Source organism: Dasypus novemcinctus, chromosome 8, assembly GCF_030445035.2.
Source record: "Dasypus novemcinctus isolate mDasNov1 chromosome 8, mDasNov1.1.hap2, whole genome shotgun sequence".
NCBI classification, from domain to species: domain Eukaryota; kingdom Metazoa; phylum Chordata; class Mammalia; order Cingulata; family Dasypodidae; genus Dasypus; species Dasypus novemcinctus.
Genome location: NC_080680.1, coordinates 62,247,403 through 62,268,207, shown reverse-complemented (window position 1 = coordinate 62,268,207; position 20,805 = coordinate 62,247,403). Strand labels below are relative to the sequence as shown.

The following is a 20,805-nucleotide window of genomic DNA, read 5'->3' as shown; positions in this document are numbered from 1 at the left end:
GTAGACTGTGAGGCTTTCTTGGCTTTGCCTCTCTCCGCAAGGTCAGCTATAGACTTATCAGGCAAACAGCTCTGTCTCTCTCCCTGGGGTTTTTGCCCTGTCTAAGGAGCCGTCTCTCTTTCTCTGTGTTCTTCTCTTGGCTCCATCTTAAGGCTTCAGCATCAAATTCCAACATCAAAAACCCTTGCATCAAAAGCTCCAACTCTGTCCTTTGCCATGCCTTTTATCTGTGAGTCCCCACCCACCAAGGGCTGGGGACTCGATTCCCTAATGAGTTGGCCCAATCAAAGCCCTAATCATAACTCAGTTATGCCCAGTAATAAACCAGATTACAAACATAATCCATTATCTATTGGAATTCATAACCATATCAAACTGCTACAGAAGGCAACTGACATTGATTGTATATTGTGTGCCAAGCAATGAGTTAAATCTTTTTATATGTTAAAATATTTATAATTATATACTTTTCATATTTATAAATTGATTTATTTTTACATTTCATATAAATGGAATCATGTAATACGTTACACAATATATTTAGTTCATAGTAATGCAGTCATACAGTGTTTGTCCTTTTGTGTCTGGCTTGCTTTGTTCAACATAATGACCTCCATGTTCATCCATGTTATATGCTTCATGACTTCATTTCTTCTTACAGCTGCATAATATTCCATTGTGTGAATAAACCACAGTTGGTTTATCCATTCATCTGTTGATGGACACCTGGGTTGTTTCCAACTTTTGGCTAGAATTTTATATTACAGAGTGTTATTCTCAGTTTATGTATGAGGAAAATAGAATTTAAATAGAGGTCAGGCTTAATAATTTCTATAAAATTGAGGAAGAGGGGATTTATCATAGCAGTTTTGCTGCATGCTCCTGCCTTTAAGAGCGCCATCAACTTAGAGGGGTCTAAGTAATACAGTAATCTTGCTAGATTTGTCTTCTGCTCTGGAAGGAAAAGAGAACATGGATAGGTGATTATCTTGGGTTAGGTTCTCCCTGGTGCAGACCCTGAGACAAGGATGTGAGTTTTAGTTTATTTGGGAGATGATCCTGGGAAACTGGTGGAGAAGTGAGGAAATGAGACAGGAAGGAAGCTAATATACATTGTGTTTTTGAGCAAGATACTGTCCTGAGCAACTGAGGATTAATCCTGCTGGAGGAAGTGGACTTGGTCCAGTGGTTAGGGCATCTGTCTACCACATGGGAGGTCCGAGGTTCAAACCCCGGGCCTCCTTGACCCATGTGGAGCTGGCCCACATGCAGTGCTGATGCGCGCAAGGAGTGCCCTGCCACACAGGGGTGTCCCCCGCATAGGGGAGCCCCATGCTCAAGGAGTGTGCCCCGTAAGGAGAGCCGCCCAGCGTGAAAGGAAGTGCAGCCTGCCCTGGAATGGTGCCGCACACACGGAGAGCTGACACCACAAGATGACGCAACAAAAAGAAACACAGATTCCTGTGCTGCTGACAACAGAAGTGGACAAAGAAGATACAGCAAATAGACACAGAGAACAGACAACTGAGGCGGGGCAGGGGATGGATAAATAAATAAATCTTTAAAAAAAATCCTGCTGGAGAACTCTGGGAAATAGTAAAACGCTCCTTAGAGTTAATTATTTCACCCTAGGGATGAGGGATCTAGGGTATTTACCTACCACCCCATCAGCCATTGGTTCATGGGCTGCTAACCCCTTGGCACTTTATGTCTGCCTTGTGATAGGGATTCCAGTGGAATCCAGTGGCCAGAGAAGGCCTTCAGGCATAGTGACAAGTGCTTATGGTTGAAAGCTATTGGGTTGCTGTTCAAGGGATGGTGAGGACTAAGAGCATCAGGGTGGGCACCTACAGTTTCTGTTGTCTTAGAATTTTCATCCAGTATATCATTTTAACATTATTAAATTTTTTAAATCAGTTTAAGCCTTATATACATTTGTTTAATTGCTTCAAAACAGTGTGATGTAAATGTAAGGGATAGTATCGAAAGGTCTTAATTATTTCTTGTTTTCCTAGGCTGAATGTGGAAGTAGCTTTCCTCAAGTTGTTGGTTCACTATTTCTTTCTCCTGGTGGTCCTAAGTTTGTTCATCTGATGTATCATTTTGCAAAATATGTTGCAATAAAATATATTAAGGCCAATTCTAAAAGTAAGTTATAGTAGGTATTCTTTTTTGTTTTGCTTCTTAAATTTTTATTTACAATTTGTTGTTAAAAAGATCTTGTTAAGAATAATTGGTCATATATAACAGTTTATTTGTTCATGGTTCCATCAAATTATGAATGCATTGCTTATTTAGGGCAAATAGATTCAAAAGTTTTTAATTTGTAAAAACAATTTCCTTTTTTTAAGCTGTCTACTTAAAAAAAGTTTCCTTTGCTTTTGTTAACATTAGTTGTATCTGTGTGTGTTAGCTTATCAGCTTTTGGGAGATGTCGGTTATATAAAGTTGTTTATTTAATTTCTTAAAATTAACAAAATTTCAACATTTTTGATATTAGATTTTAAGTCTGAGTTTTTTTTTTCCAAATCTTATTTGTGTTCCATGTAGATTCTTCTACACGTTTTACAGAGACAACTAATGTAAAGCCACATGATTTGCATAAATGTATTGCCAGATGCCATGTGGCACGTAACAGATTTTTACAGATTTTGCAAAGAGAAGATTATGTTATCAAAAAATATCAGGAAAATGCACAGTAAGTAATACTTTAATAGACAATTAAAATTCCTTACTCTTCAAACAAATGTCATTAGTGTACCTTCAGTGGAAATAATTCATGCCTCCATTGGCTATTATTTTTCCATTTTATAGCCAGATAACTTCTACTACTACTACTTTTTTAAAAATAAATTTGTATTTTGAAATAATTTCAAATTATTTTTTCAAGGTAGTTGCAGAAAATAATAGAAAAACCATATAGAGATCTCCAGCACATCCCCCAACCAGTATCTAGCTAGACTCATCAACTTTTAACATTTTGTCACATTTGCCATTTCTTTCCTTCCTCCCTTCCTTCCTTCTTTCTTTTCCATCTGTTCATCTATATACATATTTTCTGAACATTTGAGAGTAGGTTGTATACATAATAATACCCCTTGAACACTCAATATTTCCAAATACTTTCCTAAGAACGAAGAAATTCAATTACCTATCCACCTTAAGTACAGTTGTCAAGTTCAGGAAATTTAACATTGATATGCAGCTTACAGTCCATAGTCCAGTTTTTGCATGTGTTCCAGTATTGTCCTTTTGGGCATTTTCTCTCCATTTTTAGATCCAGTCTAGGATCATGTATTACATTTAGTTGTTAATGTTTCTTAGACTCTGTCTCTTTTGAAAATTATAGAAACATACAACATAACCTTTGTCATTTCAGCCACTCACAAACATACAATTTTAACTCATTGACATTAATCACATTCACAGTATTGTGCTACCCTCAACACCATCTATAACCACAACTTTCCCATCACCCCAAACAGAAACCCTGTACCCACTGTGCATTAACTCCCCATTCTCCATCCCATCCCCATCCTGTAACTTGTAGTCTACTTTCTGTCTTTATGAACTTTCATATTCTAACTCTTTGATCAAAGTGGAATCATAATATTTGTCACTTTATGTTTGACTTAATTCAACTCAGCATGTTGTCTTCACAGTTCATCAGGAATTCATTCCTTTTTAGGGCTGAATAAAATTCAATTTTATATATATACCACATTTTGTTTATCCATGATCTAAAGCCAGATAACTTCTGAATAATATCTTTTAAAACTTTAGGGAGCAGATGTGGCTCAAACAGTTGAACACCCGACTCCCACATGGGAGGTCCCAGGTTTGGTTCCCTGTGCCTCCTGAAAAAAACAAAAATAAACAACAAGCAAAACATGATAAAACCAACTCAGGAAGCTGTTGTGGCTCAGTGATTGAGTGCTGGCTTCCCACGTACGCGGTCCAGTGTTCAATCCACGGTACCTAAAAAAACAAAAACTTTAGGAATACTGAAATGAAAATTTAGAGAAAAGGAAAATATTGCTTTAGTTAAAATATATGTCCTTTTTCTTTTTATAATTATAAATATATTTTTAGCTGTAATTATTCTTTTTTCTTTTGATATTTCATTCTGTCCATTTTTCCATATTACCATAGTATATTACTTTTTTGGGGTTTTTTTACAGTTTTATTGAGATACAGTTCATATACCATACAATTTACCCATTTAAAATGTATAATTCAGTGGTTTTTAGTATGTGCAGCTATCACCAGTTTTAGAACATTTTCATCATCTAAAAAAGAAAGCACATAACCTCTAGCTATCAGCCCCTACATAGTATTTTTTTTTTTTTTTTTTAGGTGTTGGGCCTGGGAATTGAACTTGGGACCTCATATGTGGGAAGCCGACACTCAACCATTGAGCCACGTTGGCTCCCCTGAGTTGATTTTTATGTTTCCTTGTTTTTCTTCCCCAATATTTCAATAATAATATTATTATTGAAATAATGAAAAAAATCCCCACCAGAAATAGCAGCTTTTTTTGCTTATTTGTTTGTTATTAGGAGGTACTGGGGACCAAACCTGGGACCTCCCATGTGGGAAGCAGGTGCTCAATTGCTTGAGCCACATCTCCCAGTATAATACTTTTAATGTCTGTTTAGTAATTATTGATTAGCTATTCCATTAAATAGATACTCTATCAAGTAGATATTCTATAATTTATTTAACCATTTTGTTCTGTTTCAACAAGCTTTGTGTGTGTGTGTGTCTACTCTGTGGCAGATGCCTTTGAAATGGCCTTAAAACTGAAATGTGGCCTTAGATAACATTTAAATTTGTCCCCTAGGTATCTGAGACAAGGATAAGAGAGTAGTAGGATATTATTACTGACCTCTAACGTTTTTATTTAAAGAAGTAAAAAAAAATACTAGCCTAGAAGACTTGATCCATCTCATTAGCAGCCTGTATTTTAGATCACAGCTCTGTTAACAGCAGTGTGTTTAGGAGGGAGGCGAGGGTCTAATAGTTGGCTGCTGGGTGTATTTGGTTGAGTAGTTTCCAGAGGCTTTGTGAAAAGGGGGAAAGATCAAAGTGGGCCATACTAAGTCGTAATGGAATTATAATTGTCATTTTAATTGTTATCTTTCAGATTGACAGTTAAGCAAGTACGAGATTTGAGACTAGAATGTGCAGGACTGCAAAACCAAATAAAACAGTAAGTGACTTTTAGAGCTGAACCTTGCCTTAGGTATTAGTTCAGTTCTTAAAATTTATAGGTGAGGGAAAACGGACTTTGGCCCAGTGGTTAGGGCGTCCGTCTACCACATGGGAGGCCCGCGGTTCAAACCCCGGGCCTCCTTGACCCGTGTGGAGCTGGCCCATGCGCAGTGCTGATGCGCGCAAGGAGTGCCGTGCCACACGGGTGTCCCCCGCGTATGGGAGCCCCACGCGCAAGGAGTGCACCCGTAAGGAGAGCCGCCCAGCGCGAAAGAAAGTGCAGCCTGCCCAGGAATGGCGCCGCCCACACTTCCCGTGCCGCTGATGACAACAGAAGCGGACAAAGAAACAAGACGCAGCACAAAGACACAGAAAACAGACAACCGGGAGAGGGGAGGGGAATTAAATAAATAAAAAAATAAATCTTTAAAAAAAAAAAAAATTTATAGGTGAGGAAACTGAGAATCCTAGAAACATTAATTAAAATAATATGTAAATTTTAGCTAGATAATGATATGACTAGAACATAGTTCTGACAGTACATTTCTCTTTTTAATACATTATTTTTGCTATAAGGTAGAATTTCTGATTTTAATTGGAATGATTGTCATGGGTAGGCTTGGAGATCAAAGAGCTCTTTGGGTGTTAAATTATCATGTGATTTTCTTATGGCTAATTAGGTTATTTAATTTTTGACTAGAATGGAACCCTGTGATGACCAAAGTAACATACAAGAAAAAATTCAAAAGGTAAGAGTATTTTTGAAGGGAGATATTGAGTCCCTTTTGTGATCTGCAGTGTTTGCTCAATCATTTGGACTCCTATGTTTTCTCTTTTTGCCATTTCTCATTTGCTGTTTCTTTTGTAGGAAAGTTGCCTTTTTTTTTTTAATTAAACTCTACCTGTATTTATACCCTACATAGTGGAAACAGCTTTTTTTTTCTTTAAAGATTTATTTATTTATTTCTCCCTGCCCGCCCCCTGTTGTCTGCTCTCTTTGTGCATTTGTTGTGTGTTCTATGTCTGCTTGTATTCTCATTGGGCTGCTCTGGGAACCAATCCTGGGGCCTTCTGGAGTGGGAGAGAGGCAGTCTTTTTTTTGCACCACCTCAGCTCCCTGTTCTGCTACGTGCTCTCATTGTCTCTCTTCTGTCTCTTGTTGTGTCATCTTGCTGTGCCAGCTCTCCATGTCACCCAGCCCTCCTGCATGGGGTGGCACTCCTGTGCGGGGCAGCACTCCCACATGGGCTGGGACTCTGTGTGGGCCAGCTTGTTTTCACCAGGAGGCCCTGAGCATCGAATCCTGGACCCTCCATATGGTAGACAGGAGCCCACCTGCTTGAGCCACATTCGTTTCCCTGGAAACAATAAATTTATAAAATTAAATGTTTCTTAAGTATTTTAAATATGGTAGTCCTTCAAACCAAAGAAAAGTTTACCTTGACTGTAACTTAATCAGTAATATTGATGTATCTAGATAATATGTAGTAAATGAAGAGTGAGAGTAAAGCCTGGAAGAAAAATGAGTCATTTCCTGAGGCTGACTTGGCAGTACAGAGGAATCTGAGGGATATAAATGGCCTGAGGCCTCCAGTGGTGGGGATTCATATGGGATAGGAGTTTTTGGGAGGCCTTCCTTTGGCCTGGATGAAATCTCTTTGAAGCTCTTTGTTCTAATTCTGTGATCACCAAACTGCTTTGAGTATTAACTTAGGATTCACAGATGACTTAACCTTGAAAAGGTGGGCACTCTCCTCAGGAAGTATTCATTCATTCACTCATTCAGTTAATATTTACTATCATTTGCCACATGCTAGGCATTCTTTTAGAAATTTGGGCTTACAGCAGTGAAGAAAACAGGCAGTCAGTTCTTTCATGGAGCTTTCAATTTATATCTCTTAACTAAATTTAATAGGTTGGTATTAAACCTTCATCAGTCTTCTGAGTTTGGTTAATGTTCACTTTCCTTGAGAGTAGTCAGCTTTGAGGAGTTGACCAGATCAAATTTCTAGACTTGAAAAATCTGAGAATCATTGCTCCTGGATCATTGTAAGTTTGCCAAGGAAGTGCTATCCTGTGAGACCTTCAGACTTCTAGCTGAGGAGTCTTTTCTCTGGGGACAACTTCATCTTACCAGGCAACACTTAAATTAGAGAAATTTAGTTGCTTATGAGTACCACTGAAAGCCACAGAACCTAACTTGGATATAATTATTGCATTTCCCTTTTCCCCTTCCACTTTTGTAAGTTCTGTTGAAGCACAATATAGAGAAAAAGTTGACAGGTCATAAGTTTATAGAGTGATGATTTTTCACAGTGAACATATCTATGTAAAATAGCATCCAGTTTAAGAAACAGAATATTACCAGCACTTCAGAAACCCCCTTGAGCTCCCTTCCATTCAAAGCTCTTTTCCCCCCAAGAGTAAACACTTTCATACTTCTTATACCAAAGACTAGTTTCGCCTGTTTTTGAACTTTATATAAATTGAAGTATATAGAATATACTCTTTTGTGTCCAGATGCTTTCACTCAACATTATGTTTGTGATACTTATCCATGCTATTGTGTGTAGTTGTAATGTTCATTTTCAGTGCTTTATAGTGCACTATTGTAGGAACATAGCACAATTTACCCTTTTTATTCAGATGAGCCTTTGGGTTGTTTGCTATTTTTGACTATTAGAAATAGAAGTGCTATGAACAGTCTTGCAAATGAGTTTTAGTGAACATGTTAGTATATGCCTAAATTTTTTTGGTTTTTAAGAAGCATTCCTTTTTGCATTTTAACTTTTTTAAAACCTTGAATGACTCTTAATATTGGTGTATATGTTTTCTTCATCCCCCTGAAAAATCTCCATTGGATTGATGGCATGTCAAAATACAGGAATGCTAATTGCATCTTGGTTGGATAAGATTCCTTAGTTGCTGGTTTTTAAAAAAAAATTTATCTTATTACGTTATCCCCCATCCCCACCCCGTTGTTTGCACTTGCTGTCTCCTCTCTGTGTGTATTCCTTGTGTCCTTCTCTTTTTAGGAAACACCAGGGAACCGAATCTGGGACTTCCTATGTGGGAGGGAGGTGCCTAATTGCTTGAGCCACCGCTGCTCCCTGCTTGTTGTGTCTCTCATTGTTTTTCCTTATTGTGTCTCTGAGTTGCATCATCTTGTTGTGTCAGCTCATCTTTAGAAGGCCACTAGAACTGAACCCAGAACCTCCCATGTGGTAGGTGGGTGCCCAACTTCCGGAGCCACATCTGCTTCCCCTTAGATTTGTTTTGAATATCATAATGAGCTAGATTCTCCTAAGAAATCCTTCATTTTTAAAAGTCCCTTTGGAAATAGTATCAATGCTTTAGAATATAAAAATATAGTTGTTTAATTTTCTTACCAGAAATCATTCCAGGAATATTTCTTATGTTCTTAAGAGTGAGCATACATTTCTTTAGTGTACTTACAAGTTATGTATAGACTTTAATATTTTCTGTTTGTCTCTGTTTTCCAAGGTTCGGTCATTGTGGACTTCAGTGAATGAAACACTTATGTTCTTGGAAAAAGAGATAGACATTGTTAGTTCAGTCCTTAGTCTTGTTAATCAATATACTTTAGATGGAACTAATGTTGCCATTAATATTCCAAGACTCTTACTTGACAGAATTGAAAAACAAATGTGTCAGGTAAGCATTTGATGTTAAGAAAGCTTCTGAGAAAACTCTTCATGTAATTATTTTATATATTATATATTATTTTTATTGTAATGTTTTTCTACTGCTTTCAGAATTAATTGTTTTAAGTACATCTAGTAAAACCACAAAGAGGGGTACTATTAAAGGTATATATATATTTGTTTCCAACAATTATACCCTGTAAATGGCTATGTCATATAATGTGAAAAGTACTTAGTAGGAAGATGATCCTATAATAGTTCTTTATAAATTCTCAGAGAGCACCAATGATTTCCTAATTGCCAAATGCCTTTTTTTTAGAGGCTTCATCCTCTTGGTTTCTCTTTATTTTGATGCTGTAAGTTATTTCTTTTTAAGTCTTTTCTTTAGCTTTTGTGACCTCAGATTCTCTGCTCTCCTGTGTTTTTTTTCAGTTTTTCCCACTGGTTCCTTTAACTTTTAGATGCAAGTGTTCTCAGTGGTTTCTTTGATGCCCTTTTTTCCTTATTACAAATTCGCCTATATTTTTTGCCCATTTCCATGGCTTCAGTGGCCTCCCATACCATAATATTCCCAAATTGGTATTTCTTTTCTCTCACTTTCAACCCAAACTCCATCTAAGTATTTCCATTTGATTATTGGACATTTCGAGCTGGATAGTGTACTTTTTTTCCCTTAATAAATTCACAATTTGTTAAACATTGGCTATATGCCAGGTATTGATTATAGTATAAGGAATATAAAGATAAATACTGTTCTGGACCCTGAAAAGTTTTCAGTTTAATAGGTAGCATGACAGACACATCAAATTCAGAGTACCTAAAAATCAGGGTCTGCAAATTTGGATTCCTACAGGGGTCAACAGGTAATATATAAATGAATTACACTATGGTTTAACAATAGAGAGAACATAGGAAGGGATGAGGTCTTTGGAGAATTAAGGAGTAATTTTTATGTGAAATGTATGAGTTTTTTTAAAATGTTGGCAACTAATTCACATGTTTTTGAAATAATGACACTGTGCAGGCAAAAAAAAAAAAGGTCCAAGTTTGAATGTAGCCTTTGTTAAAATAACAGTTTATAATCTTTCCCAAACCTCTTTCTCCTCAATATCTTCCTGCTTTCAATCTATTTATATTTCTTTTATTCTAATTTTCAACTTTTGGCATAATATAAAAATATGGCCTGGCATATTAATTCTTCTATAATGTTTGTTTTCATTGTACCAAAATTGCTTATTGTAGTTGTTTTGGGGGAGGACATTTGATTTTTTTTTTTTTCCACTCTTCATTTAAGTTTAACTTTCTATGTAATAGTAAAAACACATAACTATATTATGTAGCAGTCTTTTATGTTAAGAACCTGTATTTCATCACTTTTTTTTTCTCTGAATCCTTAGTTGCATATAGGAAATGTTTATGAGGCTGGAAAATTGAACCTCTTAACAGTTATTCAGTTACTAAATGAAGTCTTGAAAATAATGAAATATGAACGTTGTCAGGCTGACCAAGCAAGACTAACAATAGACCTTCACTACCTTGAAAAAGAGACCAAATTTCAGAGAGAAAGATTATCAGATCTGAAGCATATGAGGTACACTAGAAATATCTTCTGTTGTTTTATTGTGGGAGGAGTTAAGGTGATTTTGGTAATTTCTCAGCAACACTCTTATTATATAGTTAAAACCCTTTGGCTTTGGCAGACAAGTATGAAAATTTTACTAGTACTCAAAAACCTTATTTTCTAATCAACCCAGGAGAGACATAAATAGAAAGGAAAATTAATGAAGTTTTTTCTTTGGAATAAATTATTTGCCCTTAGTGATAATATTTTATCAAATAATTTTAATCTTTCTCTAGTTTTTCTTTTGTGGGGTCAACTAATAAAACAGCCTCAGAAGTGTTTTATTTATTTTTTTAATCTGAGCAGAAAGACTGGGATGGGATGCCATCAGGAATGGACAGAGGGTGGGAATAGAATTCTGACTGAAGTCTAGAACCAGAAAAAACAATTGTCTTATAAAGATAAATGGCGTAAGAAATGTATGATTGCTTTCAGGTCTTAAAAGGAAAAAAGGTACCTCAGGTTCTGAATATTCATTTATGAGAGTTTATTCATTTATATGTGCTGTATTTTAACTTTCATTTATATTTATTTTCCCTTCTCTACAACTATCTTTTTTTTTTAAGATTTTATTTATTTATTTCTCTCCACTCCCCCCAATCCCTCCAGCCCTAGTTGTCTGTTCTCTGTGTCTACTTGCTGCATATTTTTCTTTGTCTGCTTCTGTTGCTGTCAGTGACACCAGCATCTGTATTTCTTTTTGTTGCATCATCTTGTTGTGTCAGCTCTCCATGTGGGCGGAACAATTCCTGTGCAGGCTGCACTTTCTTTTGCGCTGGGCGGCTTTCCTTATGGGGTGCATTCCTTGCGCGTGGGGCTCCCTACGCGGGGGACACCCCTGCGTGGCACGGCACCCCTTGCACACGTCAGCACTGCTTGTGGACCAGCTCCACATGGGTCAAGGAGGCCCAGGGTTTGAACTGTGGACCTCCCATGTGGTAGACGGACATCCTAACCACTGGTCCAAGTCCGCTTCCCTTATTGTTTTCTTAAACATTGTTCAGTACTTTTTTGTGTATTCATATTTTTAATAAAAATTTTTTTTTATGCTGTCACAGGAATAAAATAAAAGAAGATCTTATAACTGTAAGACATTCTGTTGTTAAAAAACAAGGAGAATGGAATAAGAAGTGGAAAGAATATCTTGGTCTGTCTCCTTTTAGTCTAATTAAAGGTTGGACTCCAGTAAGTAATGTTGACTTTACTTTTGAAGAGTAGTTTATTGTGAGGCAATCTCTTGATTTATCATGTCATAAAGGACCTAGAAGTACTATGTGTATGTATGTTTGTCCTCCTTGCATCTGAGGACAATGGTTCAAATGCTTTGGTTTTTGTAATATTTCTAAATACGTATTAGACTGTCTTTGCAGCTGCGATTTACAGTTAATATTTTTAGATTCAGAGGATTATTTTAACGAGAAAATGAGACACTCCTCTTGATGTATGGTACTATTACGTTTGAGGTATTGTTAGAGGACAGAGTAGTCCTCTGGTTCCTTATTTAAAAAATAGTTGTATGCTAATTTATACACTTGCTGATTTATTAGGTAGGTAAATCATCCACTTGTAGATTAACTTAGTGTTATTGTGGTAGTGATTAAAATGCATATCCTTCAAAATTGCATATTCTGTATTTTAAGGCTGTGGATCTTTTACCACCTATGTCTCCCCTTTCATTTGACCCCGCATCAGAAGAGGTCTATGCAAGGAGTATTCTTTTTCAGTATCCTGCTTCACTTCCAGGTTGGTTATTTATTTTTTTCTCTTTTAAAACTCCTTCCCCTCAGTATTTCTTACTATAATAATTCCTTTACATTCTTGTTTTTTCTCCCCATTTTTTTGTAGTAAAACACACATAACTTAAAATCACCAATTCAGCCATTGCAAAGTGAGCAATTCAGTGGCAGTTAGTAAATTTACAACTGGGTAACCATCACTGCTATCTAGTTCCAAAACATTTTATCACCCCAATAAGAAACCATGTTAGCAGTCATTCCCCATTCCCCATTACTCCTTTTCTTCAGCCCTTGGAAACCACTAATCTGCTTTCTGTCTCTATGGATTTGCCTATTCTGGATATATGCAACCTTTTGTATCTGGCTTTTTTCACTTGGCACAGTGTTTTTAGGGTTCATCCATGTTGTAGCATGTATTAGTTCCCAGTTTTTCAACATGAAAGAATAGTATAGGGACGCAAATGTGGCTCAAGCAGTTGGATCCCCACCTAACACATGGGAGGTCCTGTGTTTGGTTCCCGGTTCCTCCTAAAAAGAAGATGAGCACACACAGATAGCACACAATGAACAGAGAGCAGACAGCAAGCAAAAACAATGGGGGAGAGCAGAGAAATAAATAAATAAATCTTAAAAAATAAAAGAATAGTACAGTAATTACCTGAATACTCATCACTGGCTTAAATGACTAACATTTTTTCCATATTTACTCTTTATGTATATGTATATATGTTTGCTAAACCAGGTAATTTTCTAGATGTGACACTTCTGCTTGTATTCCCCTAAAATAAGGGCATTCTTCATAAATACCATGTTATCACAAGTAAAAAATAAACAATTTTGTAATATTATTTAATGTTCAATTCATGTTCAGTTTCCTCAACTGCTATACCATCATCACATCTAAAAATTTGCTATCTCCCTAATATCTAGTATCCATTTTATATTCATTTTCCCCAATTGTCTAGTACTCATGTATGAGAAACTATTATTGGATTCGTAAATATTAGATAGTTGGAGGAATGAGTGAATAAAAACTGAAAGAATTCTATAGCTTAGCTGGAGCAGGTAATAGGTGTAGGCCACAGTTTAGGTCATGCAGGCCAAAATCATGGAAGCATTTAGCACAGGACTTAGAAAGGAAAGGCTGAATGCAGCTGGGAGAGGTGATTGATTTGGGAATTGGGTATATTCAGAGATGTCAGTGGTTTGAAAAGATCACAGGCCAGAGATAAGGCTTAGAATAGGCACTAGCCAAAGAATAGGCCCAGAGAATGCTGCCTAGTCTGGTGAAATCTTCATTGAAAGTGTGAGCATATTTGTGTCTGTTTAGGAAGTCCAGTGGGAATGCCAAATTTTAGAAATGTTTGATAGATTCTGTTTTAGTTTCCCGGCTGCTAAAACAAATACCATACAATGTGTTGGCTTAACAACAGGAATTTATTGCCCTACAGTTTTAGAAACTAGAAGGCTTGCTTCCTCCCAGGGTTGGTATCTGCTGGCCGACAGGCAGTCTTTGGGGTTCCTTGGCTTTTGCATCACATGGCAATGCATGTGGAGATGTCTTCTCCTTTTTCATCTGGGTTCTGTTGACATCCGTCTTATTGATTTACCAGTGGCTTTTTCTCTCCAATTGACTTTCATTCTGCTTTTAAAGGATTCCAGTCTTCCAGATTAAAGCCCAACCTGATTCATTCGGGCCACAAATTAACCTAAGTAGCATCTTGAAGAGATCTTATTTTGCAGTGGTCCATACACACGAGAATGCAAACTAAGGCCAAGAAGGTGTCCAAACTGGGGTATACAGTTCTATCCACCATAGGTTCTTTAGTGTAATCTTATCATACAGGCAGGGCATAGTTTGTCAGGGATTCCTTTTTCTTCTGAGGTAGAACCTTGGACTGAGCTGGGGGTGGGGTGGAGCTCATCATTTCTGCCTTTGTGGAAGAACAACTTTTTTTCCCTCTGACAACTTGCACATGGTATCTTACTTAATTTACTTTTAAAATATTAAAAAATATATATTTTTCAACATACAGAAAAGCACAGAGAAAAATATAAATACCGGTTTACTGAATTTTTTTTTTTTTTTTTTGTCAAAGCTTTGCAATATTCGCTTTAGGTTTTTTACGGTAATAAAACATTACTAACCACTCTTGCTGATTTTGCAGAAGCAACCACTGTCCTGAATTTTGTTTGTTCTAATGTATGTTTATAAAAATTATGTCTGAATCTATAAACACTACATAGTATTATTCTGCTTGTTTTTAAAGTTTGCATATAAATTTCTCTAGTTATCCTCAAGAATGTCCTTTGTAATATTTATTACTTAAACCAGTATCCAAGGAGGGTTCACATATTGCATTTGGTTGTTTTGTCCTTTTAGTGACCTTTATTCTAGAATAATTCCCCTATCTTTTTTTTTATTTTTAAGATTTATTTTTTATTTATTTTTCTCCCACCCCCTCTCCACCCCTGGTTGTCTGCTCTCAGTGTCCATTCTCTGTGTGTTCTTCTGTGACTGCTTCTATCCTTATCAGCAGTCCTGGAAATCTGTTTCTTTTTGTTGTGTCATCTTGTTTGTCAGCTCTTTGAGTGTGTGGTGCCATTCTTGGGCAGGCTGCACTTTGTTTCATGCTAGGCAGTTCTCCTTACAGGGAGGTCTCCTTGCGCGTGGGGCTTCCCCACGCGGGGGACACCCCTGCGTGGCATGGCACTCCTTGCGTGCATCAGCACTGTGCATGGGCCAGCTCCACATGGGTTAAGGAGGGCAGGGGTTTGAACCATGGACCTCCCATGTGGTAGGCGGACGCCCTATCCATTGGGCCAAGTCCACTTCCCTATCTTTTTTTGTTTAGTGAAACAGATGGAATTTGTTTTTAACAATCATTGTATACTTAGATTTACCAATGTGTTTTCTGATTTCTTTTTTTTAATATTCTAACTTTATTTTGTACATTTAATATGGAAAATATAAACAATTAAAGAAAAAGAAAACAGTTGAATAAAAACATACATTTCCCAGTTAAATGTTCTGGATACGTACAGATTTTCTTTTTTTTGAATCATACATATGTTACACAATGTATTTGGTTCATAGTAACGCATCATACAGTGTTTGTCCTTTTGTGTCTGGCTTGCTTTGCTCAACATAATGTCCTCTAGGTTCATTCATGTCATATGCTTCATGACTTCATTTCTTCTTGCAGCTGCATAATGTTCCTTCATGTATATACATCACAGTTTATTTATCCATTCATCTGTTGATGGACACCTGGATTGTTTCCAACTTTGGCCATCATGAATAATCCTGCTCTGAACATTGGTGTGCAAATGTCTGTTTGTGTCACCGCTCTCAGTTCTGGGTGTATACTCAGTAGTGGTATTGCAGGGTCATGTGGAAAGTCTATATTCAGCTTCTTAAGGAATTGTCAAACAGTCCTCCACAGGACTGCATGCCACCAGCAGTGTATAAGTGTTCCTAACTCTCCATCCTCTCCAACACTTGTAGTTCACTGGCTTTTTTATAGTGGCTGTTCTGATAGGTGTGAAATTATATCTCACTTTGATTTGCATTTCCCTAATCATTGGTGATGTTGAGCATTTTTCATGTGTTTTTTTTTTGCCATTTGTATTTCTTTGGACAAGTGTCTATTCAGGTCTTTTGCTCATTTTTAAATTGGGTTGTCTTTTTATTGTTGAGGTGTAACATTTCTTTACATATCCTGGATATTAATCTGATGTGTGATTTCTGAATATTTTCTCCCATTGAGTTCGCTGCCTTTTCACCTTCACAAAGTCCTGTTAGGTACAAAAGTGTTTAATTTTGAGGAGGTCCCATTTACCTATTTTTTCTTTCGGTGGATGATTTATGTGTAATGTCCAAGAAACCACCACCTACTACAAGATCTTAAAGACATTTCCCTACATTTTCTTCTAGTAGTTTTATGGTCCTGGCTTTCATGTTTAGGCCTTTGATCCATTTTGAGTTGATTCTTGTCTAGGGAGTGAGATAGGGGTACTCTTTCATTCTTTTGGTTATAGATATCCAATTGTCCCAGCACCATTCATTGAAGAACCTGTTTTGTCCCATTAACATGGATTGGTAGGTTTGTCAAAAAGCAGTTGACCTTATAGGTGAGGGTTTATTTCTTGATTCTCAATTCTATCCCACTTGTTAATGCATCTATTTTTATGCCAGTACCATGTGTTTTGATCACTGTAGCTTTGTAATATGTTTCAAGATAAGGCTACCTCCCATGTAGCTCTTATTTTGCAGAATGCTTTTGGCTTTTCCGGTACACTTTCCCTTCCAAATGAATTTGGTAATTGCCTTTTCTATTTCTGTAAAGCAGGCTGTTGGAATTTTGATTGGTAATGCATTGAATCTATAAATCAGTTTGGGTAAGAGTGATATCTTCATGAAATTTGTTTTCCAGTCCATGAACATGGACTGTCTTTCCATTTGTTTTGGATTTTTTTGATCTCTTTCAGCATTGTTTTATATTTTTCTGCATATAGGTTCCATACTTCTTTGGTTAAATTAACTCCTAGGTATTTGAGTCATTTTGTTGCTATTGTAAATAGAATTTTTCTCCTGATTTCCTCCTCAAATTATTCGGTACTAGTGTACAAAAACATTACTGGGTTTTGCCCGTTGATTTTGTATCTTGCCACTTTGCTGAACTGATTTATGAGCTCAAGTAGCTTTGTCCTGGGGACTTCAGAATTTTCTAAATACAGGATCACGTCATTTGCAAATAGAGTTTTACTTCTGTTTTCATATTTGGATTCGTTTAATTTTTTTTCTTGTCTAATTGCCCTAGCTAGAACTTCTAGTACAATATTGAATAACCATGGTGACAGTGACTTGTTCTGGATCTTAGAGAGTAAGCTTCAGCCTTTCCCTGCTGATTATGATTTTGGCTGTGGGTTTTTCATTTATGCCTTTTATCATATTGAGAAAATTTCCCCCCATTCCTATCTTTTGAAGTGTTTTTATCAAGAAAGGATGCTGGATTTTGTCGAATGCCTTTTCTGCATCGATTGAGATGATCATGTGTTTTTTTTCCCTTTAGTTTCTTAATGTGGTGTATTACGTTGATTGATTTTCTTGTGTTGAGTCAGCCCTGTATATTAGGAATAAATCCCACTTGGTCATGAAGTATAGTCTTTTGTCATGCTGTTGGATTCGATTTACTAGTATTTTGTTGAGAATTTTTGCATCTATGCTCATTAAAGTGATTGGTCTGTAATTTTCTTTTCTTGTGGTATCTTTATCTGGCTTTGGTATTAGAGTGATGTTGGCTTCATAAAATGTGTTGGGTAATTTTCCCTCCTCTTCAATTTTCGGAAGATTTTAAACAGGATTGGTGTTAATTCTTTTTGAAATGTTTGGTAGAATTCACCTTTGGAGCCATCTTGTACTGGACTTTTCTTTGCTAGGAGATTTTTGATTATGGATTCACTCTCTTAAAATGTGATTGGTTTGTTAAGTTCTTGTATTTCTTGTAGTGTCAGTGTAGGTTGTTTGTGCATTTTTAGGAATTTGTCCAGTTTATCTAAGTTGTATAGTTTGTTGGCATACAGTTTCTCATAGTATCCTCTTATTATGTTTTTTATTTCTGTGAGGTCAGTCATAACTTCCCCCCTTTCATTTCTGATTGTATTTATTTGCATCTTCTCTCTTTTTTTCTTTGTTAGTCTAGCTAGGGGTTTGTCAATTTTGATCTTCTCAAAGAACCAGCTTTTGGTTTTGTTTATTCTCTCTTTTTTTGTTGTTGTTGTTGTTCTCAATTTCATTTATTTCTGCCCTAATCTTTATTATTTCTTTCCTTCTGCTTGCTTTTGGATTGGTTTGCTGTTCCTTTTTCAGTTTCTCTAGTTGTTCAGTTAAATCTTTGAGTTTAACTTTTTTTTTTTCCTTCTCTCTGGTTGCATCATCATCTTTTTTGATGTGCCTCTCTACATTTCACGGGGGCCTGTGCCTCTCTAGGCTACACGCCTGTACTTCTCCATGCCGTGTAGGGTTGCGACAACTTTTTTCCTTTTTTTTTTTTACTAGGAGTTCCCAGAGTTCGAACCTGGGTCCTCAGTATGGTAAACGAGAGCTCAGTTGCTTGAGCCACAGCCGCTTCATTCTTCTTTTTTAAGTAGACATTTAGGACTGTAAGTTTTCCTCTCAAGACTGCCTTTGCTATATCCCATAAGTTTTAATAAGTTGTGTTCTTGTTTTCATTTGTCTCAATGTATTTATTGATTTCACTTGCAATTTCTTCTTTGACCCACCGATTATTTAGGAGTGTGTTGGTCAGCCGCCACACATTTGTGAATTTACTTTTTTCCTGTCTATTACTGATTTCCAGTTTCATTCCATTATGATCTGAGAAGGTGCTTTGTATAATTTCAATCTTTTTATATTTATTGAGAGCTCCGTTGTGCCCTAATGTGTGGTCTATCTTGGAGAAAGATCCATGGGCACTTGAGAAGAATGTATAGACCACAAAGTTTGGATGCATTGTTCTGTATATGTCTGTTAGGTCTAGCTTGTTTATTATATTGTTCAAGTTCTCTGCTTCCTTGTTGATCTTCTGTCTAGTTGTTCTATCTAATGATGTGAGTGGTGTTTTGAAGTCTCCCAATGATTATTGTAGAGAGATGTCTATTTGTCCCTTCACTTTGCCAGTTTGTCTTATGTGTTTTGTGTTAGGTGCAAAGATGTTTATGACTATTATATCTTCCTGGTGGATTGTCCCTTTTATTGCTATGTAATGGCGTCTATATCATAACTTTTTTGCATTTATAGTCTGTTTTGTCTGATACTAGTATAGCCTCCCCTGCTCTTTTTTGGTTACTGTTTACTTTTGGATTATCTTTTACCAACCTTTCACTCTCAGCTGGTTTGTATCCCTGGTCTAAGTGAGTTTCTTGTAAGCAGCATATGATGGCTCATATTTTTTTATCCATTCTGTCAGCCAGTATGTTTTGATTGGGGAGTTTAATCCATTCACATTCAGTGATATTACTGTAAATGCATTATTTACTTCCACCATTTTCTTCTTTGGTTTTCATATGTCATATTTTTGTCTTTTTACTCTTTTGGTTATCCTTTCTCTATTCTTTCTTCCATACTCTCCTCCAGGCCTCTCTCTCCTGTCTTTTTATTTCAGGTTCTAAGGCTTCCATTTATGTTTCCTGTAAAGATGGATTCTTTTTTGCAAACTCTTAGTGTCCGTTTGTTTGTGAATATTTTATACTCACCTACATAGTTGAAGGATAATTTTGCTGGGGAAAGAATTCTTGGCTAGCAGTTGTTCTCTCAGTATCCTAACCATATCATACCACTCTCTTCTTGCCTCCATGGTTACTGTAGAGAAATCTGCACTAAGTCTCACTGAGTGTCGCTTGTATGTGATTGTTCATTTTTTCCTTGCTGCTCTGAGAATTTTCTCTTTATCTTTGACATTTGACATTATAAGTAGTATGTGTCTTGGAGTAGATCTATTTGGATTTATTCTGCTTGGGGTATGGTGTGCTTCTTGGACATGTAAATTCATTTCTTTCATAAGAGTTGGGAAATTTTCAGCTATTATTACTTCAAATACTCCTTCTTTCCCTTTCTCTTCTCCTTGTAGAACTCCCATGACATGTAAGTTGTTGCGTTTCGTGTTGTCACTCAACTCTCTGAGCCCCTGCTCAAGTTTTTCCCTTTTTTTCTCTGCTTTTCCTTTCTTCAATTTCAGCTCTTCTGTCTTCTGTATCACTTATTCTTTCTTATATCATTTCAAGACTGCTGTTGTATGCCTCTAATGTTTTTTTGATCTCACCTATTGTGTCTTTCATTCCATAAGATGTCTTACTTTTATGTTCAGGATTTCATATTTTTCTCTGTGCTCACTCAGTGTCTTCTTGATGTCATTTATCTCTTTAGTCATATTGTCTTTCAACTCATTAATTTGATTTTCGAAATTTGTGCTTATCTCGCTAATCAGTTCTCTCAAATCCTGCGTCCCTTCTGGGCCTTTGATATATTCCTTTTCTTGTGCCACGCCTTCCATTTTCTCAGTATGACTCGTAATTTTTTTTGCTGATGTTTAGGCATCTGATTAGGATGTAGTTTACTCAGATGCTCAATTTCTACCTCTTTTAGGGATTTAGTGGTGGGAGGCTTTGATTCTTGGCTTGACCTGGATTTTTAGGATTGTCCCTGCTAGTTGCTCAAAATTGGTTCTGGACCTAGTAATGATATCCACTTCCTAGGACCTTGGAGAGGTAAGCTATAAAGGCTGGAAAAAGCCTCTTACTTGTTTTAAATTTTCTCATGTGCACTCTTTGTTTTGACAGCAGATGGCGTCTTTGGCAGCTATCAGGACAGTACCTAGTTGTAGTGTATTTGTTGCAACCCAGACTGGATCAATGTGATAGAGTCTCTGCCTGGGGACTATGAGCCTTGTAATTCAAACTTTCTCAGAGACAGTTCTCCAGTATTCTCTGGCAGTCCTCTCCCTTTTCCAGAGTAGGAAATATTTCCACTCCCTGAGTCCTCAATAGTTAGTCCCGGTTAGTAGAGGAG

The 20,805-nt window shown here is 36.7% G+C and overlaps 1 protein-coding gene across 1 annotated transcript in view; it reads left to right on the top strand.

Annotated features, from left to right (window-relative positions):
• HAUS6 (HAUS augmin like complex subunit 6) overlaps nt 1-20,805 on the top strand; it is a 41,878-nt gene that overhangs the window by 8,180 nt on the left and 12,893 nt on the right. Inside the window, exons 4-11 of the mRNA XM_004465464.5 lie at nt 2,016-2,148; nt 2,551-2,698; nt 5,147-5,212; nt 5,915-5,963; nt 8,719-8,889; nt 10,277-10,470; nt 11,559-11,685; nt 12,141-12,243. Coding sequence (XP_004465521.2) covers nt 2,016-2,148; nt 2,551-2,698; nt 5,147-5,212; nt 5,915-5,963; nt 8,719-8,889; nt 10,277-10,470; nt 11,559-11,685; nt 12,141-12,243 — 991 coding nt within the window. The remainder of the gene's footprint in view (nt 1-2,015; nt 2,149-2,550; nt 2,699-5,146; nt 5,213-5,914; nt 5,964-8,718; nt 8,890-10,276; nt 10,471-11,558; nt 11,686-12,140; nt 12,244-20,805) is intronic.